The following is a 26,353-nucleotide window of genomic DNA, read 5'->3' as shown; positions in this document are numbered from 1 at the left end:
TCTGTCTCTCCTCACCCACCTCTTTCTCCCCACCTCACTGGTTCCCAGTTACAGACTCTGTAATGGCTCCTCCTCCAGTCTCAGTATCCCCCCCCATTAGCTCCCAGTGTTCCCTGTTTCCATCCCCAGCTTCCAGGCCCAGCCTCCTTGCCCAGTCAATCCCACTCTCCTTCCAACTCCCAGTTTCCTTCTCTCCTTCACACTAGCCACCAATCCCAGTCTTCCTCCACCCCAGCTTCGTGTCCCAATCTACTTCCCACACCTTCCCCTCCTAGGTCCAGCTCTTGTCCCCTCTGCATTTGAACCAGATGACTTCCTCTTCCACACTGCCTGGTTGTCAGCAGAGAAGTCACTGAGAGCATAGAAGAGGCAGACTCCCTGCTCTCATTCTGGTGCCTGGCCCCACCTTGGCCCAGAGCAGCCATTACAGGAAAAGTCCAGCTTGGTCTATGTAGCCCTGAGCTGGACGGACCATGCTTAATCGCTTTGTGGGGATACGCAGTCTGGGCAATGCTACTAGGACCCGAGAGATGCTCCAAAATGTGCAGTGAGGACAGAATTCTCAGACATTTTAGTGGCTCAGCTCTGAGAAGTCTCTACTGAGCCTGTGGGAATTGGGGTTTTTCCAAGGCTTATAATTTGGTCAAATTTGGAAGGATTTTCATGGGAACACTGAAAAGCACCCCCATGACGCAGACCACGCCCTGCCAAGTTTCAAGTCCTTGCTCCAAAATAAGGATTTTTTATCATGGACAAAACAAAATACTTTCTCTTAGTCTCAGAAATGAGTTCGGAATATAACCTAGTCCCCAGTGCCTTTAACCACAAGGGAACATCCTTTCTTGTCATGTAGCCTGCTGCCCCATGCAATGTTCATCCTGTGCACAGAATGAGGCAGGGGACCTGTAGAAGAAATAGCAAGTGATCATGTAGTTAAACTATCAGAGTGGTAGCCATGTTAGTCTGGATCTTTGCTGCTTTCACATGCTGTATTGTCATGCCCAGGTACATGGGCACTGAATTAAAGTGCCCCAGCAATCTAACTTTTGAGTGCTTGATCTTGTGATCTTAATGTTCTTTTATGTAGATTTTTGTAGGCAGTATATAGGTCTGTCTGCATAGGTGCGTGTGTTTGTGGCATATGTGTGGAGAGATAATTGACTAATATGAAGAAAGAAAAAATGCTGATAATACAAGTGCAAAAACGGATGGCACCATTCTACATCTCTTTAGGGCTAGTTTATTTCTTATATATCGCTTTATCTGCATCTGATCAGTTGGTCTTGGATTCCAATAGCTGAGTAGTTGGTTCATCACATGTATTTTCCTTTCTGCCTCCCACCCTGTGACAGCCTGAGGATGTGGCATAGAAAACGTCAAATGACCCAGAACCGCAAGTAAGGGAAGGGAAGCTACCTCTGCACTGCAATGGAAATGATGGGAGTGATTGAAAACCATTATAAAAAGGAGCTGTTGCTGGGCTGATAGATATATTCAGGTTGAAAGACCTCCTGCGGAAGGATACTCACCATCTGACTCAGACAGTCCAGATCTGCAGCAGGAGAGAGATCGCGATGGCTTTTGCAAGAGACCCCTCACTGGTGAGTACTTTTATTTAACTCGGGTGGCCACTGGTTAAATAAATAAAATCTCACTCCTTTGGAAACCGAGAGCTAGGGTGACCATCTGTCCCATTTTTAAAGGGATAGTCCCATTTTTGGGGACTTTTTCTTATATAGGCACCTATTACCCCCCACTCCCTGTCCTGTTTTTTCACAATTGCTATCTGGACACCCTACCAAGGTCCCCCTTATGCCAGTGCTGCTTATGAATGACTCCTCTTACCTGCAGTGGGAGCTACTCACAGGCAACGCAGTTAAGCCCTCTGGCAGTGGGATGAGTTTGGAGTTTTCTTTAAAGTTTTCCCAAGTGGATTTAGTGCTGGTGAGAAGTGCTGGGTTGACAGCCCTGGGGGACTTACCTCTGCCATTTCTCCACCAGAGAGGGGTTAAAGCACAGGCAGTGGCAGTGCAAGCTGCCCTTTGCTGTTTCAATAACATACCCAAGCCTGTTCTGAGAGGAGCCCTTCTGTGGGGAACAGGACTGTGCATTATTGTTGTTTAGTTGTAATGACAGTGTCACTTACTGGCCCGGATTGGGTGTGGCACTGTATAAATTCAGCGATAGAGACAGTATTGAGACACTAGATGGAGGGGGCTCTGAGTGACTACAGAGAATTCTTTCCCAGGTGTCTGGCTGGTGGATCTTGCCCGCATGCTCGGGGTCAGATTGATCCCCATATTTGGGGTTGGGAAGGAATTTTCCCTTGGGTTAGATTGGAAGAGACCCTGGAACCCTCTGCATGCACAGAGAGACCAGGGAGAATGGACTGGACTTTGCATTGCAAAGTACTGTACCAGATGCAGTAAAAGGCAGTGGGGGAAAGGGAGAAGTGTAAGAGAGACTGGGACAATGCAAGTGGGAAGCTGTGGCCTTCTGGATTCAGTCAAGCATCCTGGGTTCTATTTCTGCCAGCGCTGGCTTTGGGTGAGTCACTGTAGCCAAAATGTTCAAATGTGGGTGTCTAAAGTTAGGCACCTAAATCCATATTTAGGTCCTAAGTTGCCCGATTTTCCAGAGGTGCGGAGCGTCTAGCTGCTTCTCTTCCATATCCAGCCTGATAATAATCAACCTCCAAGATCAGGCCCTGTCATTGTTCTTAGAAGAGGCATCTCTGCTTAGTGCAAATATTTATTTTAAAGACAAAGATAACCATAAAAAAAGATTTCCTTGAAAACTCTGGGCTCTGTCCACCTTTGAATTGTCTTCCATTGGAAGCAGCATAAGCCTCTACTGCTGTGCTGGCTAGTATGTTATGCCCAGCTGAGCTAGAGTTGCGGGTGAATGGTAACCATAATCCAGTGCTGATTCCCCAGGATGGATGAATTGGCCTTCACTATTCTAAAATCACTATTCACCATGCTTCACTTGTGTTTTCCTCTTCCTTTCACGATTTACAAGGGATTCCCGAGTGAGCTGTCACTGGAGCTGTTTGGTGCCTTCGTCAATTTCAAACTGATCTGAATAGAATCAAGACAGCTGTTTCTCTCTTTCAGTTCAGGACACTGCTGCTAGTGCTGATCCTGGTGCTCTCGGCTAAGAATTCAGCCCATGGGAGGGCTGTACAGACTGTACCCAACAAGGAAGGAGGCACTGATGAGAGCGTGAGCGATGGCTGCCCACCCCAAAAGAATTCCAGATTCCCTCTAAGTGTGAAAGTCAACATACACATCAGCAGCTCCAGTCATGCAATCAGAATGGCTCACGATGTCAGGAACCGGTCTATATCTCCTTGGGATTACAGGTAACAAACACATCTCCATTGGCTGGAAATGCACTGGCCACGCTGCACCGCACAGTTATCTGCATGTTCCCATCGGGAAGAAGATCGTCATTGTGTCCTTTCAGCATTTACAAAGGGTATTGGATGAATTTGCCATGGAACTCCACTTGGTGTCCTCAGCCAGAGCACTACTCCATTCGTCTGGTACAGAGGAATTAAAAACACTCCTAAATTTTCAGCCATTTCTAGGAAATCACTCTAAAATAAATAACACAGGGGGACTTCTTTTAATTTGTCTCCTAATGAGGATCAGTAGTCATGTAATGGGCAAAAAGGATACAAATATAAAATGAATAGAAGGAAGTATCCTTTGCACAGTGCATAATGAACCTAGGAAACTCACTGCTGCAGGATATTCTAACCACTGTTGGAGACAGGATCCTGGGCTAGGTAGACCATTGGTCTGATCTGGTATGGTCACTCCAGTATTCCTATTCTTGGGGCAAATTTACAGTAAACATAGCCATGTCCAGAACTAAGAATAGCATCTATTTATTGAGTAGAATAAAATTACAAGGCCTATCAATGTGTTTGCTTCGGGCTAAAAGTTGATCACTAGAAACGTCTTGCATTGACCTCATTTGGAAATAAGGTGACCAGTTGTCCCAATTTTATAGGGACAGTCCCGACATTTGGGGCTTCGTCTTATATAGGTGCCTATTGCCCCTCACCCCCATCCCGATTTTTCACACTTGCTGTCTGGTCACCCCATTTGGAAATAAGTCATTGGATGAGAAAAAACACTGATCTGTTGAGTGATTCATGGAGGAGACTCAGACCCTGCAGATCTGCATTTTCCTCCGAGGAATAGTGGTGTAACAGAATTCATTCTCTTTGTGTCTTGATTCACAGCATTACCAAGGATCCCAACCGGTACCCTGAAGTGATCGCTGAGGCCAAGTGTCGCCATTTCAGCTGCATGAATGCCTTGGGGCAGGAGGATTACAGCATGAACTCCGTCCCCATCCAGCAGGAGATCCTCATTCTCCGACGGGAACAGAGAGGCTGCCTGCACTCCTACCGACTGGAGAAGCAGCTCATCACCGTAGGCTGTACCTGCGCTGTGCCTGTTCTCCAACATCAGTCCTGAGAGGGTCAGGACAAGGAAGACACATGGACAGCTTGCCAGTGTAACAAAAGACATGTGTAACAAATTTGTGATTACTCTGATCTGTCAGATCCTCATGAAATTTAACCTGACTTTTCAATACAAAATCGGGCGGAGGGGTAGGGGGGAATTTTTTCCAGTGCTGATAATTATTGTTATTAATTAATATTTGCATTATGGTAGGGACTCCAGATTCTGATCATGGGCCCCATTGTGCTAGGTGCTGTACTGACATAAAAGTAGAAATGGACCATGTCCTGAAGAGCTTACAGTCTGAGAAGGCAAGCAACACACAAAAGGAAGGGAAGCAGAAAATGCAAATTCTGATTTGTGAGAGAGCACAACTCTATTCCCAAATCATTTTGTGTGTGTCCGTGTCTGTATCTGACAAAGAAAACTGAAAATCAATGCAAGACTAGCTGTACATTAGAAAAAGTTTGCCAGGACACCCTCCTAGTGCTTTTGCCAGTATAGCTTATACTGGTTCAGCAAGGGAAATGAACTATACTGGCAAATGCACCTTTATGCTGATATAACTGCATCTATACTAGGACCTTTTCTTATAAAAATATTGCAGAACCCCCCGCCTCTAATCGACTTTGCTATACCAGCAACTGTTTCCAGTGTAGTGCTGACTAGGAGACTTTGGGCCTGATTCTGGTTTTATCCCGTTATAACTCCTGTGATTTCACTGGAGTCACTCCTGACTTACATCAGTGTAAATGAGAGAAGTGGACCCACTGGCTTCTGCAATAAATAGGACATAAGTGAAAAACTCCAGGAGAAATGGCTAAGACTTGTTACATGTTTATATCTCTATTTATATGATCTATTTATATGACTATATTTATGGCCCTGTAAGTGCTCACAGTACAAGAACATTGTATCTGTTTATTTGTATTTATTCAATAAAGACAAAGACAGACTTCTGTTTGCTACTGTTTTCTTTCTTTTTAAAAATGCTATTTTTCTGGAAGGGAAAGAAATCAGACAATTAAAAGTTGTTAGTACTCCAGTAGGGACTGATAGATCCCAACTAAAACCAGGGCCCCCGTGGTGCTAGGTGCTGTACATATGCATAGTAGGAGACAATCCCTGCCCTGCAATTACGGTCTAAATAGGTAAGGCATGCAAAGGATGGGATGGGAAAGAGAGGTCCAGTGACTTGCCCAAGGTCACACAGGAGGTCAGTGGCAGACCTGGCAAAAGACCCTAGATCTCATGAATCCAGTGCAGTGCCCTCGCACTCTGAACTGCCTCTCAACTTGTCAGAAGCTGTTTTCAATATTACACTGATGTTAGGAGAATGTGAGGTAACTAGAGTAGAGACTAAACATAATAGTTTTGCCTTTGGCCTTACTTTTAGTTTCAACGGGCTAAACAAGCAAGCGTATTCCAAAGCCCTCCACCCCAGTCAGGCTATCTCTATACGCTGGCAGAGATTTTTTCTTCCCTTTCCCCAGCTACTATTCTGTACGCTGATAGAACCCCCTTCTTCTCCTAACCCCTAGCAATGGAGCTCCCTCTTCTGCCCTGCTCTTCTTGTCAAACTTAATTATATTTATAATGCCCCTCCCCGCCCCGTACCTCCTTATTAGCCCTTTAGGCTACCAGCTGGGAGGAGAGGACGTGGGGTGCAGCCTAGTGCTTTCACTTACATTCCCTTGCTTGCTTATTCAGCCAGTTTACTTCACATTCTCCTAACATTTGAGAGAAAAGAAGTAGGAGCAACACCCATTGTGCATTCTGCACCCAGCCCATTGAGTGGCCCTCAGGGCAGAAGCAGGTTGAATTATGAATTATAGCCAGGCTTGAGATGGAGCTTTTGCGCCTGAGCTGCTGCGTGTACTGTGGTTTGAAGGTTCCATCGGGCAGTGTGACTTAGGTGTGAAGAGTTACCAGCCATGTCAAAGTGTGCAGCATGCTTGCCTTATAAGAGTACGGGCAGGGCTGGAGAAAGCAGTGTGCTGGCTTGGGATGTATTATGAGAGAAAGAGAGAGAGAGAGAAGCTCCCTTTGTGCCCGCTTCAACACAAGACTCATCCCAAAATAGGTTTAAACATCTTCATTTTTTCATCTCCTCCTGCCCGGGCCATGGCTGAGTAGATATAGGATAAATTGACCATCTGCATGATGCCCCTTGATTTTTAAAAGCCACAATCTGAAAGGTCGAACGCCTTGATCCGAAGCCCCTTGAAGTCAGTGAAATGACTCCTGCTGACTACAATGGGGCTTGGCTCAGGACTGACATGAGATAAATTGGATGGCTTGAGATCTAAGGGTATGTCTACACTGCAATTGGGAGGTGTGACTGCAGCACATGTGTACATACCCATGCTAGCTTTATTCTAGCTAGCTTGCTAAAGATAGCAGTGGAGTCACAGTGGCATGCACTAGCTGCCCCAGTACGATCCCTTCTGGGGCCTTGGGTATGTATTTGTGATGTTAGTCTGAGCCTCAGCCTGTGCTGGTGCTACCATGGTTACCCTGCAATTTTTAGTATGGTTGTAGCTGTGGTCCCAGGATGTGAGAAAAGACAGGTAGGGGTGGTCCCTGCAGCATGTGTGAACCCCTTATGCTTAACCATCTAACCCTTTATTGCCCACTTCAGTTTAAGTAGTCTCCTACAACCTCTTTATGCTAACAGTCTGTCCCTCCTTGTAGTTAGCTCGGACACTGGTTACCTTCCCCAGACCTGAAGAAGAGCTCTGTCAAGGTTCCTTCCCCACTCTGAACTCTAGTGTACAGATGTGGGGACCTGCATGAGAACCTCTAAGCTTAATTACCAGCTTAGATCTTGTACACAGGAGGCTGTTACCCTTCCCTTCATAGTTATGACAAGCTCTGTGTAGCTTGGAAGCTTGTCCCTTCCACCAACAGCAGCTAGTCCAGTGAAAACGACCTCATCCACCTTTTCAGTCAGCTATTTTTAGCGAGCTAGTTTGGCTGTGCCTACAGATGCTTCAGTCACACCTCCATGCTGCGAGACTCACAGTCATTCACACCTGTAATTGTTACTTATTACATGAATTGCAGTAATATTATGAATAAAGATGCACATTTTCTTCACTTTCCCAGCAAAATATGCTAAACTTTCCTCCTTAAGGTTTTGAAACAAATTGATAAATTAAACAGGAATAGGTCACCTGGTCCCGGTGATATTCACCCAGGATGTCTGAGGGAATTCAAATATGAAATTGCAGAACTGCTAACTGTGGTATGTAACATATTGCTTAAATCAGCCTCTGTACCAGATGATGGAGGACTGCTAATATAATGCCAAATTTAAAAAAAGGCTCCGGTAATCCTAACTTCAGCACTGGCCAAATTGGATGAAACTATAGTAATGAAGAGAATTATCAGACACACAGATGAACATGATTTGCTGGGGAAGTGTCAACATGGGAAATCATACCTCACCCATCTATTAGAATTTTTGGAGGGGGTCAACAAACATGCGGACAAAGGTGATCTGGTGGATATAGTGTACTTGCACTTTCAGAAAGCCTTTCACATGATCCCTCACCAAAGGCTCTTAAGCAAAGTAAGATGTCATGGGATAAGAGGGAAGGTTCTCTCATGGATTGGTAACTGGTTAAAAGATAGGAAACAGGGTAGGACTAAATGGTCAGTTTTCAGAACGGAGAGAGGTAAACAGTGGTGTCCCCCAGGGATCTGTCCTGGGAACAGTGCTGTTCAACATATTCATAAATGATCTGGAAAATTGGGTGAATGGTGAGGTGTCAAAGTTAGCAGGTGATATAAAATTACTCAAGATAGATAAGTCCAAAGCTGACTGTGAAGGGTTACAAAGAGATCTCACAAAACTGGGTGAATAGGCAACAAAATGTCAGATGAAATTCAGTGTTGGTAAGTGCAAAGTAACGCACATCAGAAAACGTAATCCCAGCTATACATACAAAATGATAGGGTCTAAATGAGCTATCACCACACAAGAAAAGGATCTTGTAGTCGTTGTGAATAGTTCTCTTAAAACATCCACTCAGTATTGAACAGCAGTCAAACAAGCTACCTGAATGTTAGGAACCATTAGTAAAGGGTTAGATAATAAGACAGTAAACATCATAATGCCCTGATACAAATCCACAATACGTCCACAGCTTGAATACTGTGTGCAGTTCTGGTTATCCCATCTCAGAAAATATGTATACTAGAACTGGAAAAGTTACAGCAAAGGGCAACAAAAATGATTAGGAGCAGCGCTTAATTTGTAATCAGAGAGGTGCTGGGGCTCAAGCAATTTTTTTTACGTTCATAAGTGATGCAGTAAGCCCAGAGGTGCTGGGGTTCACGCCTGCCAAGCCCTGGCAAAAAAATAAACATTGATTAGGGGTATGGAACAGCTGCTGTATGAGGAGAGATTAAAAAGACTGAGACTTTTCACCTTGGAAAAGAGACAAGTGGGGGGAGATATGTTAGAGGGCTATAAAATCATGACGTGAGGAGAAAGTAAAGAAGGAAGTGTTATATACTCCTTCTCATAACACAAGAACTAGGGGCCACCAAATGAAAATAATAGGAAGCAGGTTTAAAACAAAAAAAGGAAGTAATCTTTCACACAATGCACAATCAACCTGTGGAACTCATTGCCAGGCGATGTTGTGAAGGCCAATAGCAGGAATGGGTTAAAAAACTATTAGACAAGTTCTTGGAGGGTAGGTCCATTAATGACTATTAGCTAAGATGGTCAGGGTGTAGCTGGGTGGTCACCCCACTCCTACCATGAAAGGCTTAAAACAGCTTGAAAGAGGGCTGCTGTGGGGAAAAAGCCAGGCAGATTGGGGGAAGCAGTCACAAGTGGGGCCATTCCCCAGTCAGACCACAGCTGGCCCAGAGGGCTGAAGGCCAAAGACTGAGACAGACACTGTCTCTCTAGCTTCTTGAGAGAGAAGGACTTGGCTGCCTGGGAAGCTGAGGAGGGTACCGAGGGTGGAACAATGCTGGGGAAGGGCAGATGGAGATGGGGAGCTTCAGCCTAGCAACGCTCCAGGCTGCAGGCCAAGTTAAGGGCCCACAAAAGGGTACTAGGGCTGCAGAGGGGCAGCCAGGGAATAGGCAGAGGCAGTGGGTCCAACCTCCTTGGCTGATGGTGAGTGGTTTACAGAATGCAGTCTGCCCCAGGGAGCAGGGGCTAGATGGAGACTGGCAGTAGCCACTGAGAAAAGTTGGGGATAGGGGATTGGAGGTTCCCCTGAGAGGGGAGACCCAGAGTGAGCGGGTACCGCAGTGGGCAGAACCCTTAGGTAAAGGGCACTGAGGTCCTGGAGGAGCATGAGGCCAGTGGCAAGCAAGACACCAGCATACATAGGGTGCTGCATGCTGGAAAGAGCTAATTCACAGGACCACCAGTGAGTCGTCACCCCACCACAGGGACACAACTCCGTGCTGTAGGTGTCCTAAGCCTCTAATTGCTAGAAACAGATGACAGGGATGGATCACCATATAATTGCCCTGTTCTCTTCATTCCCTCTGAAGCACTTGGCATTGGCCACTGTCGTAAGCCAGGATACTGGGCTAGATGGACCTTTGTTCTGACCCGGTATATCTGCTCTTATGTTCTTCCTAAACCTTTGCGGTTTTGGAATATTTCCTTTGTGTGATGCTTATTTCAGCACAAAGTCCTGGGTGTGAAGCTGCCAGTTACGATCATGAGTCCTGATCATGCAGTCAGACCCAAATTGTTTTAAGGGTCATGTTGATCTGATTGCAAGTTTAGGGCTATCATACGTATCACTATATGCCCTACAAGAACTTGTGGGGATCCCCCCTGAATCTTCTGTGGAGCAGTTGCATATCCGACTCTTCACTGACTCATTTTCCTTTAATAATGAAGCATTTTCACTCCAGTTTGGAGTCTGGAAAGAATCTGGTAATTAAGACTTGCTATTTATTAATTATTAATTATTATTATTATTGTTATTATTATTATTATTATTATTATTATTATTTGATTAGATTGTTGAGGGTTTCTATTTTAAAGTGTTATTCTTTTTCTAGACATAGTGGGAGCTAGAGTCATCCCTGGTGTAAATTAGTGTAGCTGTAAGTTCAGTTTACACCAGCTGTTTCCTTGTTTACATGGGGAAAGTTGCACCAGTTTTAAATTAAATCAATTTTTCAACTGGTGTAAATCCCTGTGAAAATACTCTATCTTTGGTTTAGGAATAGTTAAACCAAAATTCTTCCCAACTGATTAAAGTTAAGCCAAAAAGGAAAAAAAAAAGAGAGAGAGAAGCCATTCTTAAACCAAAAGAGTGTCTACACAAGAGTGTAATAAAATCAGTTTCAATTCAGACTGGTGAAACTTTCTCATGCAGATAAACTCTGTCTTCCTTCCAGCATATTTCAAATCTGTGACCCAGACGTCTGGTTTGGAGCCCTCGTGTTCTCCTGAATTGGAGGTGAGGTAGATCTGGGCAACTAACCTAGCCCTTGTCTAGTTTGCAGTGTGTTTCTCCCCCCTGCAGGTGGTGTGTATGTAAATGGGGTCTAGCCACACCAGTAAAACACACTACTTTGATGTGACTAGAGGGGAAGCGTTTCTCATTCAGTTACAAAGCAAAGCGAACTCTGGTTGGCTGCAACAACAGAGCTGTTTCTTTATGACTGCCAAGCCCTTCATGTGGCAAGCACGTAAACCCACCAAGGCGCTCTGGAAGCTCCCCACGTGATATGAGTTCCCTTGTTACAGTAACCCTGCGAGAGGGAAGCAAGCAGCAAGCTGTGCACCAGTTGTTGTTACTTAAGGTGACCTAAATTCTCTGCCTCCTGATAAGCCCTTTCTTGGTTGCCACCCCTGCTAATTTGCTGCGCTGGAATAAACAGCCTGAGGCTTTGTCTTAACACAGAATTAAATTGGCTTTTAAATAAATTTAGATAAACTGGTGCAAGTGCCTGTGTGGACGCTCAATTTAACCTCTCCATTTAGCTCGAGCCAGCAACATATCAACTTTAGCTAAATTGACATAAACCAGGTAATTAAGAGTATCCACGCAGGGGTTTGGACTTGTCTGACTATACTGATTCAAAAGCACACCTTTAGTGAAACTAGAACAAACCTGTGTGTAGATGGGGCCTGAACAAAACCAGCACCAAGGCCTATTCCATTCTAAAGAGACCAATTTCCTGGAGAGAGTTGGCTGAGCAATAGGACCATTTATGACCTATTTGACTGGCTTTTATTGCCAGGAATCTAACTAATGAAACAGCAGACAAACCTGTCCTTGGTTCCCTGTCAAGAGCATAATTTCATCACCTCCAGTGTCAAATGAGTCCAATTCCAAACAGCTCTTCTTTTTTTCAAATTGCACCCAGCTCAGCTGATCTTACAAACCTAAGCCAGTTCCTGGCTGCTTTTTGTGCGGCTCCAGTGGTGCAAAGCAGCCCTAAAGCCAGTGGATCCAGCCCCGATATGATCCCATGTCCTCTGGCACAGAGCTGCTGATGTGCAGAGACCACAGCCTGTCATGCAGATTATTATTGACACTTTTCTTCCTTGTACTCCTCTGTCTGTCTGCACTCATCTGTCGTCTCTTATCTTACACTTAGACTGGAAGCTCTTTGGGACAGGGGCCATCTTTTTGTTCTGTGTTTGTACAGCACCTAGCACAATGGGATCCTGATCCATGACTTGGACTCCTAAGTGCTAAAGTAATAGAAATAATAATAGTAGGAGTTCGTAAGCCACCCTTCAAGCTGCAGCTACTGAAATTGCCCTTGGGGTCACAGGCAGCTGGAGAGCAGTCTTCAAGGACCTGGCCAGTCCACAGCTAGCGTCAACACTGGAGAGCTACACAGGTACCATAAAACCACCTTGGTTCTTCCTTGCAACCCGAGCTGGACTGAACTATCTCTGGCCAGACTTCAGAGTCGGGGCCTTTGCCTCTCTCCTTTCCCCTTCTTCTTCCTTCTGCTTGCCTGACACTGCCTCTCCCTGTCCCTTCACACAGTCCTTCCTCCTTTGGTGTGAGAATCTCCTTCTTCTACAGCTCCTGCCGTCTGGAACAGCCTTCCTCTGTCCAGTCTCCTGGATAGCCCTCTGGACCATGGGACTATTCCTCCCCAGTACCACCCCCAGAAGATGGACCTGTTGGAGATGGAGTTGCCAGGAGATGGTGAGATCAAAGCTAAGGGCCCTCCCCCTCCAACCCAGGCCACAAGTGAATTCTGGGGAGCCCCAGAAGATGGAACTGCCTGGAGTGGCCTTCCTTTGTCATGGTCACCAGGCTGTTGTGTGTCATCTAAAGTTTGCAATCAGCCAGTGATGAGATGGTATGGATAGAGCGCATCAGTTGATAGCATTCCTGGAGGTTTCATCGCATGATATAATTTTTAATTAAAGATTAATCATTAATTCCTGGAAACTCCAGGACAATCCTGGAAGGTTGGCAACCCAAAACCAGCTTCTTTATTCAGGCAAACTCAACTATATATCAGAGATCTCACCAAATTCCCCCTTGAGATTTTGACCTTGATTTTACTCTCATATCCGGCTTCTAAAGTATGTATCACATTTCCTCAGCCTAGCTCTCATCAATTAGCATTATGCAACATAGCTCTATTTATCCATCTATCTAGCAATTTATCTGTGTATTTATATGTCTCATCACTATAGTATCTGATCATCTTCCTATTTTAACTGAGATTAAAAATAATAATTATCTGCTCTTTTGCTACACCAAAAAATCTCAAACCTTCCTTTCTGTTTGCTTTTTATCGTCGATTTTTATCACGTTTTAAGTTTAGCAGGGCTGCTGCTGCTGCTGACGTTTTACAAAGCTAACAGGAAACTTATGGAACCAAACTGGAAGGGAAACCAATGATGTGTGAACTGAGGCTCCCTCCCATGAGGCTCCATCCCATGAGGCTCCATCCCGTGAGCTTAAATCAGGGAGAGATTGAAACCTTTGGAAAAAAATGGCTGTGGTCATTTATATTTTCAAAAGGAGGTGCTGGATGGACAGTTCTGGAGACGAATGTCCCTTATTCATAGAATGGGCCCTGACAAAGCAAGCTTTCCTTTCTATCCATCCCAGTCCTGGAAGGACCATTTCTAGGGTAAAGGGAATAGTTCAGCCTCCATCTTTCCTCAGTTCTTTGCTTCAGACAGTGCCGACTATGGTCATGGAAGTTTGACCACAGGAGACTGGAATGAAACCATGAAATGGCCATCAGATGGTAAAGTATCTGTTTATTTATATTTATTCTATAATGTTTTGGGTGCATACTGAAATGTAAAGACAGACTTGTTTCTCATGGCGATGGAGGCCATATGAGATTGTAGATAGAATTGAAAAGAAATCCTTCCCGGTAGCAAAAGAATTCAGGCAATCAAAAGTCGAGTTCAATATTACTGAAGAAACATGTGCAACACCCAAGAAGCCTTCTGAGCTCAGCAAGTGAGTACAGCAGGCATGAATAGAGTCAGTCGGGAATTTTCCCATGGAACTTTTTTCATCAGAAAATGTTGATCAACTAAACTAAAAATTTCCTGGAAATGTTTCAGTTTTGACTAAATTTTTGTTGGGAAAGATATGTCAGGTTCAGGATGGAATGTCTGAAACCTTGAAACATTTTGTGGGGATGGGAAAACCATTTCCCACCTAGCTTCATTAATGAGGCTTGAGATGAAGATTTCTTTATGTTGGCCGAGTGAGCTGTTAAGTGCTGCTGGTGCTAGTCATACACTGGGGAGAGTGACATGGATATCACTGCAGCTCGTAAACGGAGTGTTGACCAGTGTAGACCGGAGTTGGGATGTACTGAAGGGGAAAGGGGCTAGAGTCCATCACCAGACCCTTGAGCCATTCAGTCACTATTTTTGATTAGAACATAAGAACAACCGTACTGAGTCAGACCAAAGGTCCATCTTGCCCAGTATCCTGATTTCTGACAGTGTTCAACGCCAGATGCTCCACAGAGAATGAACAAAACAGATAATTATTAAGTGATCCACCCCTTCTGGCCCATTCCCAGCTTCTGGCGAACAGAAGCTATGGACACCATCTCTTCCCATCCTGGCTAACAGTCATTAATAGACCTATCCTCCATGAATTTATCCAGTTCTTTTTTGAACTCTGTTATAGTCTTGGCCTTCACAAAATCCTCTGGCAAAGAGTTCCACAGGTTAACTGCCCATTGTGTGAAGAAATACTTCCTTTTGTTTAAACCTGACCCCCACTTCTTGCATTATGAGAAGGAGTAAATAACACTTTCTTATTTACTTTCTCCACAGTAGTCAGGATTGTATAGCCCTCTATCATATCCCCACGTAGTCGTCTCTTTTTCAAGCTGAAAAGTCTCTGTCTTATTTCTCTTTCCTCATATGGAAGCTGTTCCATACTCCATTGTTTGAAGGTCCAGGGATTTTGTAAATAATACTTCTCTAAATTCCTAATTGGCCCTCATTACCATAGTAATGGGCATGCTCATTCGAGCCACAAATTATTTCTTGAAAACAAAAGGTCACTTGGTTTGTAACCTGTCCCACTTGACATATGTCTTCACTGCACATACCCATACTCTTGAAATAATTAAGAGAAGAGTCTAAAAAGAAGGAGTCTGGCTAAGAGGAGTGTCTGCAAGTCATTTTAAATAAGACAAAGATAAATCCATCTTAGAAGGAGTCAACATGGTCCTTCCCACCCCACAAGCTGCAAAAAAAAAATTGTGGTTCAGCAAAAAGGAGAGGAAGCGACAGAAGAACGGCTGCGGGAGAAAGGAGGTTGTAAATCTTCTCAGATTTAAGATTGGAAATAAGAGTGAACTATCTGAGACAGGTTTTTAGCTGAAGTTGGTAATAGGCTATGACATCACGTCTTTGTTAAAGAGTATACAAAGTAAACTCTTAAAGGGGTCATTGCTAACACCTGCCTGACCACATTGGAGCTGACCAATATGGGTCTAAGCACCCCTGTGGCTAGACTGTTTGTATATCTCTTGATCAAATACTTATAAATGTTTTGTTACTGTTTGAGTGTAGTAAATTGCTTATTATTTAGGCTTGTTAGGTACACTTAGCGCAATTGTATAAATACCATTTGACCTTTGGATTTAATAGAGGAATTGATGGTTACATTAGTGTGTTGCTAATGCTCTGAATAAATAATAATAATTCCAGCACCACCTACCATCCACACAGGAGAATCTCTGACTTGGCTTTGGAGGTGTTTTAAACCTGGGCCAGCTTTCAAGCCTGGAGTGTTAGTTTCTCCAGCTCTGCTTTAACTTGGGCTGAGAACCTGCCTACTTTGCAGGCTAAATCACTCAAGTGATGATAGTGATGACAGTTCTCCAACATCCTTCCAGCAATTCCCCTGAAGGACAGACAAGTCCTCCAGTTGACAGAAGTTGACTGGGAAAGCATCCTAGAACATCTCAGCACAAAGAACCATGGGATATGTCCACAGTCACACACAGAAGGCAGAAACAGTAGGGATAGAGCAGTGCAGGCATGGCTTTGAGGTAAGCATGCTCACAGCTGGGCTAGGCTAACCCCAGTGCTCAGAGTCTGGGTACCAATCACTGGGTTAACTGTGCAGTGAAGACACGCCCTTTGTGACTGGTCCTCAAACGGTAATGGCCTGCTATTGACATTGTTGGTGCCTATCCGCATGAGGAGCAGATTCTCAAACTTGTTTATAGCAAATGTTAAAGCTGCTGCTGTGTAGCTTTAACTAGTGGGGGCCTTAGCCTGGCATTCGGGAAGCTAGAAATGGAACTATCCACCTTGTGTACTTAATCTACTAGTTGAAGGGATAGAAGTTTGTGTTTTGGTGTGGAAGGTCCTGGGCTCAGACCCTGCTGTCAGCCTTTGCTGCAGGGTTATTGTCCACAGCCAGAAGTTTCCCCTACTGTCATTTGCATTAGATAGCCCAGCATTCTCAAGTCTTGTCTGCATAGATGAAGTCTCAATCGGGGGTCTCCTGACCCACTGAACCCGTGACAAGGAACTCTGTCCACTCTGTAACTGGAACTGGTTGAAAAATGGGACTACTCTTCATGAAAAATGTGTCTGTTTTTCAGCAGAATAATTTGAAATTTCTCAGCTAGCTCTATCTCTAACCTCATCTGCACTATTGCCACTGATGTTAGCAACACTGGGGGCCTGAACATAGTAGGCTCCCTGGCTTCAGCAGCTGTTTTCAGCCCAGTGCTGCTCACAGAAAGCCTAACCAGCATAGTTCTGCCTCAGCTGGAGAGTTGTTTGTGGGAGTAGGGCTCCCAAAAGTGATAACCACAACAGCTGGTAACAGTATGGATCTAAAGTACATATATCCCCCGTTCACATAGTATCTGAGCATCTTACAGGTTTCCTGGAAACATCTTGCCAGGTGCTATTGTCCCCATTTTACAGATTGAAAACTGAGGCACAGAAAGACTGACTTGCCCGAGGTCACACAGGAAGTCTGTGACACTGCAGGGTATTGAACCTGCATCTTCAAGCTAGCATTCTAACCGCCAGACAACCCTTCCTATCCAAAACTAGAGCTGGGGGAAAAATCATGGAAAATTTATCCCTACTTGTCGTCCAAAATGTGATTTTTCTAAAGCACCTGAAGGATCCAGGAGTACAAGTCTCATTGACTTTTAGTGGGATTTGTGCTCCTAAATTCCTGAGGTGCTTTGGGAAATCTCCCCCTAAATTCTTTTCAGGTACTTACATACCCAACCTCAAACTAATCAGTTGTTAGATACATGCAACCCACCCTGACCTCTGCATCCTTCGCATGTCTGTATTTTCTGTCGTTTTCACAAATGAGATTTCAGTGGTGACAAACACACCACAAACTTACTCCTTCCAGGAATGATAGCAACATCTAACATCCGGGACTTCTCAGACCAGCCAAACATTTGAAAAGTGGGACATTTTTGTCTTTCTTTTCTCAACAAAATAATGCTTTAAATAAACACAGACAGAGAGAGAGCTAGCTTTCCACCCCACCTACGCCTCATCAAAGCCACGGCAGAAATGCTTTGTCAGCTTGTCCTACATTCAACACTTCTGCGCAGCACTGACTGGTGGTGAGGAATGCATTGCAAGAGCATGAACATGGAAGAAACCACTCCAGAGATCGGCAAATCTGCGTTTCACCTCGCCAGCGGTTATCTTCTTCCCTCAGCAGTCTCATTCATTCATGTATGGTTCCTCTCACCCACATGGAATAAGCCCAGACAACAGATAATCTGTCTGCTTGCATGGTATAGTTTTGAGATAAATAGAGTTGGCTAGAAATTGAAAAAAGCAATTTGGTGAACAAATGTTGAAGTTGTTTGCTTTTAGCAAAATGCACCCTAAAAATAACTAACTAAAAATTTGGGGCAGAATATTGGTATTTATAAAAATTAAAAAAAATTGCTTTCAAAAATGAAAATGTTGTTTTTCCAAAATATCTGTCAGAAAAAAGAAACAAGAATATAATATCTACCTCCCACAGAGTGTCCTGCATCAGTAGATTTCCAAGCACTTCATAATCTTTAATGCACTTATCCTCACAGCACCCTTGCAAATTATTAATTTCATTTTAAAGATGTGGAAAATGAGGCACAAAGAGATTAAGTGACTTGCTCAAGGTCACCCAGGAAGCCTGTGGCGGAGCAGGGACTCAAACATGGGTTTTTGAAGTCCTGAACTATGCCCAAACCACTATACCAAGAAAAAGAGAGTAGGAAACTAGGAAAAAGCTAAAACACAATAAAGCAAAATGTTCTATATACGTGTTGATTAACAATTTCAAATAAAATGTTGAAAATAGATTTTTTTCACAAAAATGTTCACATTTGAAAAAAAAAGAGTCGCATATCAATAGAAAAAATCACTGAAAAATGTATGAGAAAAATCAGTCTGGATGTTTTTAATCTATCGGTGAGCCAAAATAACTAAATGTAAGCGTTTAGCTGCCTTTTGATGTGCGTTTCATATCACATTTCACATCAAAAATCATATGTAGCATTTCTACAGCTCTTATCTTCAAAGAACGATGTGCAGAAAATGCAAATTAACTAAATAGATCTGTAGGGTAAGGAAATTAATATAATGACCTGGGTTTTATAGATGAGATGACTGAGACAGAATTGGTCAGAATTTGCTGATTCAGAGAAACTGGAATGTTTGTGTGGTGGGCAGTCCGATTTTGCCAAAGTATGGACAGAGTCCAGGTACGGTTCTGTTGGAAAAATGCTGGTTTCCTGCCAGGTTGCCTGTCTGGCCTCTCAGCAGCCTGCCTGGTTGTCTGCCGAAGTCCATGGCTTGGTGGCAACCTGCCAAGTGGAGTATCCCAGGTCTTGTAGGGCCTATGTCCTTGTGCCAGCCAGCCATGTGGACTGTCTTAGAGTTTCAGTCCCTTTCATGGATATCTTAACATTTTTTGGTTTTCATTCTCAATTGGAACAAACCCAAATTGCAAAATATCAAAATCCTCTGTGAAAAGAAATCGCCTTTCTCTGCACAGCTCTACTATTCATAGAATAACAAACATGTAGGGCTAGAAGGGGCCCTAAGAGGTCATCTAGACGTGCCCCCCTGTGCTGAGGCAGGACCAAGTGTACCTAGGCCACTCCTGCCAGGTGTTTGTCCACCCTGTTCTGAAAAGCCTTCAATGATGGGAATTCCACAACCTCCCTTGGAAGCCTATTCCAGAGCTTAACTACCCTCATAGTTAGCAAGCTTTTCCTAATATCTGACCTAAGCAGAGACATGGCTGACCTGTGCTGAGTACTAACTTGCCTGAAATTGGTGGGTACGTACTTGGCACAGCTCTTGATGTGAGTTAGCTTGATGAGAGCTACTGTGAGTATTTTTGTATGACCAGTGGAATCAGACCCATAGCTCATAGTATAGACCTAGCCTACATCTGCTGCAGATTAAGCCTGTCACTTCTTGCCTTACCTCAGTGGACATGGAGAACAACTATTCACAGTCCTCTTTATACCAGCCCTTAACATACAATGAATTTCATCAGGCCTTGCTGACTTGAATACATCTAAATTATCTAAATACTCTTTAATGTGTTCTTTTCCCTATTTTGGCTTGTGTTCCTTCCCCCTTGCAGTTAATATTAATTGTGTTGAGTATCTGGTCACTATTAATCTTTTTAGTGAAGACTGAAAGCAAAATAGGCATTAAACATGTTAGCTTTTTTGATATCATCAGTTATTAGCTGTCCTTCCCCACTAAGTAAAGGACCTACACTTTCCTTTGTCTTTCTCTTGCTTCTAATGTATTTAAAAAACCTCAGTTTATTGCCTTGTTCCTGATTTGGTGGTGTATGATAGACCCCTACCATGACCTAAGTCCTATTTTTTCCTCTTTTATCCTTACTCAGAAATTCTCAATTGCTCTGCCTCTCACCTTCTTCTGGACCTCTGAAAAAGTGTACGTATTCTTGATTTATAATGCAACACCTCCTCCCTTTTTCCCCTGCTTGTCCTTCCTGAATAAGCTATACCCCTCTCTACCAATATACCTGTCACTGGAATTGAGTGACTTGGCTATGTTGTGAGTCACAGATAATGTGAAAACTGTGCTGCAGATAGCAAACACAGTCCTATGTAAATCAGTCACACACAGACAAGGGAGTTGGGACTAGAACCCTGCTTCTTCAGCTCTACCAAAAATGAACCTCTGTCACTTGAGCTCTAGGAGATCTCTTTTCAGAGACAGCAGTAGTAGAGACCTTATCCTCTCAGTGGATCACTCATTAGATGGCAACATTGAACACAAAGAAACAATAGATTTATTCACTGGATTTTTATTGAATAAATACAGATAATAATCAGATCTATTCTTTTGAATCTCACCTCTTAATGGTATAAATAATTGTATAAATAGATAATTTAAATAGAGATACAAAAGTATACCATTTCACCACTGTTCTCCTGGGGGTTTACATAGATAGTTAAATTACTGCAAATTTGGTTTTATGTTCCATATCCATTTGCAGAAAAAGAAAGAAAACTACATTTTTGCTTTTTTTAAAGTCTTGTGCTGTTACAAATATAATAATTTACTTTTATGAGCACTTAAAAAAGCCTCTGGATTTTAGAATCAGATTCAGGTTGATTTTCCCAAGGCTTTGATTGACTCTAGAGCTGGTCAAAATGGTTTGAATTTTGAAATAAAAAACAACAAACAAATGGGGGAAAAGGTTGATATCAAATTATGAAAGTTTTCACCCATTTAACTCCCACTTACAGATCTGATTGAATTTTGAAATTCAGAATTTCAAAATCTGGGGGAAATGTTTTAAAAAAATTGTGTATTTCTTCCCTCTTTTTTAGCCAGCTGTCTTTGAATCTGGCTATTGATTATGGCCTGGCCCAATTCCAGTGAAATCAGTGGAAAGACTCCAATTCTTTTCAGTGGGAGTTGGATCAGGCCATTTGTTAAATCTGAGGCCCATGGCTGGTTCTCCATGTGGTTTCCTTCTTCTGATCTTCTGGCTTCTCTTACTGCAGGTAGTGGATGATGGGCCTGGCACAGGTACAGCCCACAGTGACCAGCTGTTTCTCCAGCCGGTAAGCGTGCTGGCAGCCTCTCTGCTCCCGTTGGAGAACAAGGATCTCGTGTTGGATGGGGATGGAGTTCATGCTGTAGTCCTCCTGTCCGGTGGAGTCCACACAGCTGTAATGGCGGCACTTGGCCTGAGCAATCACTTGGGGGAACCGGTTGGGATCTTCATTAATGCTGTGAAGCAAGACACAAAGAGAATGAATTGGTCAAAGTGGAGGACTGGCCACTGCCCTGAATCAGCAGGGCTTTCTCCTCAGCTAATTCTGGCTCATCACCCAACCACAGTTTGCAAATGCCTCCTTGAGATGCACCTTTTCCCATGACTCATAGAGTCAGCTTGTGCTGGGTCAAAGTCTGAGCTCCTGCAATGCTCAATCACTTCATGAGTCTGACTCGTTTCAATGGGAGTTTTTGCCTGAATAAGGATTGATTACAATTGGATGAAGACTTCCAGTATTAGGCCCAAATGTTCCCAAAGCCTAGTGTCCTGCTAACATCAGTGGCAAAACTCCCATTGACTTAAATGGTGTAGGATTGAGCCCTTGGGGGTAATTTGCTGGACTTTCTGAGGCAGGATTTGCACTCAGGTGTCAGACCAGAAATGGCTCTGAAAAAAAGAGCAATGGTAAATCCTAAAGCTAATTAGTTTTCTATCCTTAGCGCTGAGTTGGACCATCTTTTTGTTCACTGTTTGTACAGTGTCTAGCACATGGAGTCTTAGTCCATGACTGGGGCTCCTAGGTGCTACCACAATACAAATAAATGATAACAATGAATAAATATCCAGTTATCATTTTTTGGATTAGGAATCTGACCCTCACCGCATGGACTGGCAGGTCAGAGTTAATGTTTCTGGATATAGCAGTGCACTATGTTTTGTCCTGGGGACATTCCCTCCGGCTGCCTAAGCAGTGCTTTGGAAGAGCCCAGTGCATTTCCAGACAATGGGGACATGAACTGTACCTGTAATCCCAGGGAGACATAGACCGGTTACTGACATCATGACCCACTTTGATAGCATGTTTTGTGCTGCTGATGCTTATGTCAACTTGCACACTTAGAGGGAATCTGAAATCTTTTCGGGGCAGGCAGTCGTCACTCTTTTTCTCATCAGTGCCTCTCTCTATGTTGAATCCAGGCCGTACTGCCTTTCCATGGGCTGAATTCTTAGCCTGGAGCACCAGGATCAGCATTAACAGCAGTGAACGGAACTGAAATAGAGAAACACCACGATTAGTTAATGCAGAGCACAGAATGCAGGAATGGGTTGTGTAGCTTCAATAACAAGTTATATCCTGAAATTCAACTCTTGGCTTGGAGGTCTCATGCACGCCTAACTCGGCTTGTGGTTGGTAGGTTCAGAGATGAACAAAGTTCTACTTCATTCACAGAAGCCTTTGTGTCTAAAGAGAACCCATGGCAATTCTCATGATTTTTATGAGATGGATGCACTTATAAACATCTAAGGTATAAAAAAGTAAATTCCTAGGAAGATACACACCTTTGCAAAAATACAGCAGCAGAGTGTGAGTTATTGTTTAGGATTGGGAGCTAGGAATCCTTTTTCCAGGCCCAATCTCTGCTAGTGTAAATGAGAATAGCTCCATTAACATCTGTGGACTTTTGACCATTTACACAAGCAGAGAATTTGCCCCTCTGAATCCAGATTTTTTGCAGAGATAACTCGTCAATGGCTGAAGGTAGAAACATCAAACTTAGCTTGTTCTGTTGATCTCATTGAGACAAGATATAAAACAAAGTCTGAAGACAGTAAGTTCTTTTACTGTAAATTAGTAGCATAAGAAATTCAGGTTGTATTAAATAATAAATAATCTAATTGAACAAATAATTTCACATAAAGGAACTCTACTTTAAGAAATAAGCACAACGAGACACAGTAAGGTTGAGTTTTCAACCTTATTGTTTCATTTCCTGACTTTAGAGTGCCTGAATTCTCACAGTTAATATTGAATTAGTGCTAGTTTTGTGTATGGAAAATCATATATCCTAATAATCCAGAACAGTGCAAAGCAGCCACAGCATACGAGTGATTCTGATCCAAAACATTAGAATTTTTAAAAAAGAAAAGATTTAGGATTGAGATTTTATATCTTCAATTGATTAGTGATATCATATAGTAGCATTCTCTGTGGTTTCCTTCTTTACTTTTCATGTATGACATTTTTAACAATTAAGAAAGAAAAAAAAAGGAAATACTCAGACAAAAAACTCAGTTAAGGTTGACCGTACAAACTGGTAACTAAATTGTAAAAGAAAAATCACTAAAAAGTTGTATTTATCCTCAAAATAAGCATTATAAACCCAGTAATTCAGAATTACAGTGAAAAGTAATGTAAACATTTTAAGGTACAACAATGCATAGTAAAGGTGCTAATAACCATTACTCTGCCCCATAGTAATGCTATGTGATAGCCATATGTTTTAATATTTGCTGGTCCCAATTTAGAATAAATTGATTATTAAAAATAGGTAGATCAATTTATCTACAAATATCTTTTAGAAATTACATCAGTTACAATCAAATTTAATGAAGCTGGTACTTACCAATGTAACACTCCTTGTAAAAGTCATCGTACTGCAGTGTCTCTTACTTTGTCTGATGTGTGTATAGGATATTTTCAACTGAACCTGTCTGTGTGTATAAACTTCAGGGCTTTATATAAGGACTTCTGCTGTCACTGTCCTAGTTTCCGTTGCAATTCCATTGCAATTGGTTTTTCCCAACCTTATTTGTGGTTCTTGCTCTGGACTGTGACTTAACTTTATATAAAACTTTACATAAAACCTTCACCTGATGAACTCCAGGAAATGAAGTTGTTGTGGTAACTGACAAACTGCTACCAGTTAACCTTAAAAACCCCTGGTTGATTTCAAGGAGTTGGACTATAAACTGTCATAAGTAGTAAATTAGTATCAGTTTGGAATATTTGCATAATTTGCTCCCTTTCTGGAACAAAATTGAAGTCAGACACAAAATCCTTATGCTGTATTGATCAGAAATAAGGTTAGGTACTAAGTGAATTCAGGTAACTGTGGTTATTTCATCAAATGTAGGTTGAGATACTCGGCGGTCTTTCCTGGCAACACCATATGTATGATAGATGCTGTACTGTCACAGAAATATAGGAATATATGTGCCAGACTGGATCCTACCCATGGTCCATCTAGTCCAACGACCTGTCTCTGACAGTGGCCAGCACAAGAAGTTTCACAGGAAGGTACAACCCCCCTAAAGTGGACATTCTGCCCCCAAGGAAAGTTTCCTTCTGTCTTCCAATATTTATTAGAGACTGGCTTATACCCTGACACACGAAGGTTTAAATCCCTTCCTGAACACTTGGTTTCTTTTAACATTTACTCTTATAACTCAGGATGGTCTTGTATCAGAGGGGTAGCCGTGTTAGTCTGGATCTGTAAAAGCAGCAAAGAGTCCTGTGGCACCTTATAGACTAACAGACGTTTTGGAGCATGAATTTTCGTGGGTGAATACCCACTTCGTCAGATGCATGACATTCGACAAAGTGGGTATTCATCCACGAAAGCTCATGCTCCAAAACGTCTGTTAGTCTATAAGGTACCACAGGACTCTTTGCTGCTTTTACAGGATGGCCTTGTTACTTATATCAATGTCCAGTCTCTGTTTCAGTTCTGCTAAGATCTTGGCCTCCATTATAGATTGTGGTAATGAGTTCTACAGACTAATAATGCATAATGTGAAAACTTACTTCCTTTTACCCATTTTGAATTTACCAGCGTTCCATATCATTGAATGGCCTCTTGTATTCTGAGAGAGGGAGAAGAGAAATTCTCAGTCTACTTTCCCTATCCCATTCATTATTCTTTCTGTCTGGAAGATAGGTTATTCAGAGTGCCAACTAGTTAAACTCTGTTGGGAGGTTAGTAAGAGATGAGATGGGCTATCGTAATGCTGGAAGGAAGATAATACTTAGTCCTGCCATGAGTGCAGGGGACTGGACTAGATGATCTCAAGGTCATTCCAGTCCTATGATTATCTAATCTATCTATCTATCTATCTATCTATCTATCTATCTATCACCTCTATTTCCATATAAACCCCCTTCTATCTATCTATCTATCTATCTATCTATCTATCTATCTATCTATCTATCTATCTATCTATCCGCCACCGATCACTGTAGTATCTGAACACTTGCTCTTTAAAATCAATGGCAACAGTGAAGTCACTATTTGAGCTCATGTTGGGTGGTAGGAGTTTAAGTTAAAAGGGGCCATTTGTGTCATTTTTATGATGAAAAGGCCTTTTTTTCAAAGGGCAGGATTTTGCAGTTTTTCCCAAAGCCAGCCAGACTCTGGATTTGTCTGACCATCTCTGGATCCCCTCAACTGCAATGGTCCCCTCTTGTTCCCCTGCTCCCTAAGGTGAACAGTCCTTCTCTTTTCAGCTGTTCTTCATACAAGAATTTTTCCATGCTTCTAATCTTTCCCTTGAGGCAGCCTGTTGACACATGGGAGAAGAGTCATCACACACTGGTACAAAGAGCAGATTGGTTCATTATTCAGGGCCTTGTCTTATAGTTGATTTTTCACTCTAGACTCATTGACCTGACCGAAAGGGGCTGGCAAAAGGAATCCCTCCTTTGGACACCATTAAGAGAAGGGAAAACATATGGGACTTAACAACACAGAGGACATGCAAAGAGTGTCCCAGAATAGACAAGGATGATGGAACCTTGCTTGCACTAGAAGTAATGTCTGATGACGTGGGTAGGAAGTTATTGCACTTGGAACAATGGCAGGATGTAAACCTTTGGAAGTACTACAGTCTTGAAGCTGCAAGGTGCTCAGCATTGGCTGTGATATGCTGTGCTCTGTCAGCTCCTTCTGCTTTCAATGGGAGCTGAAGGCATTAGTACTTCTTAGGCCATATGCCAACATACAGATGGACAGTATGTTGGGCAAAGAATTATAATTGGACTGAGGATATCATGTACATCTACAAAGCCACTGAGTCAATTCTACCTGTCAGTCTTCTGTCTGATGCCCATTGGTAATGCATCTCATCACCAGGGTAACCAGGTGCCACATACACAAATTAAATGCAACCGTTCATTCAGCAGTATTTGGCAGTGTTTCCACTGATCCATCACTCACCAGCAGGATCCCTTGGCCTTGTTTGGGGAAGGCATAGCTGCCTAGTTTGGCACTGACATTATTGTAAAGAGGTTGGTGTAAACAGGTGAGTCTGGTGTTAAGCCCTGCGGGTGGACAGACTCTGCTTCCTTCTGACTTCTGGTGGTGGTGAATTCCA

At 42.9% G+C, this 26,353-nt stretch overlaps 2 protein-coding genes across 2 annotated transcripts; one reads left to right on the top strand and one right to left on the bottom strand.

The window, feature by feature from the left end:
• The first annotated feature begins 1,574 nt into the window (after positions 1 to 1,574).
• On the top strand, positions 1,575 to 4,493 carry LOC127048883 (interleukin-17F-like). Its single transcript, XM_050948967.1, has 3 exons — positions 1,575 to 1,601; positions 3,117 to 3,364; positions 4,256 to 4,493. The coding sequence occupies exons 1-3, from the start codon at positions 1,575 to 1,577 to the stop codon at positions 4,491 to 4,493; spliced, it is 513 nt and encodes a 170-aa protein (XP_050804924.1).
• Positions 4,494 to 20,978: 16,485 nt separating this feature from the next.
• LOC127050129 (interleukin-17F-like) lies at positions 20,979 to 23,634 on the bottom strand. The gene is made up of 3 exons (XM_050951657.1): positions 23,608 to 23,634; positions 22,006 to 22,253; positions 20,979 to 21,216 (listed from the first exon to the last, which is right to left on the bottom strand). Exons 1-3 carry the CDS (start codon positions 23,632 to 23,634, stop codon positions 20,979 to 20,981), a joined length of 513 nt encoding a protein of 170 aa, XP_050807614.1.
• Between the last annotated feature and the right edge of the window lie 2,719 nt (positions 23,635 to 26,353).

This window comes from Gopherus flavomarginatus, chromosome 4, assembly GCF_025201925.1.
Source record: "Gopherus flavomarginatus isolate rGopFla2 chromosome 4, rGopFla2.mat.asm, whole genome shotgun sequence".
Lineage (NCBI taxonomy): Eukaryota > Metazoa > Chordata > Testudines > Testudinidae > Gopherus > Gopherus flavomarginatus.
Note: the sequence above shows the minus strand (reverse complement) of the source record. Positions and strands in the feature narration are given on the sequence as shown.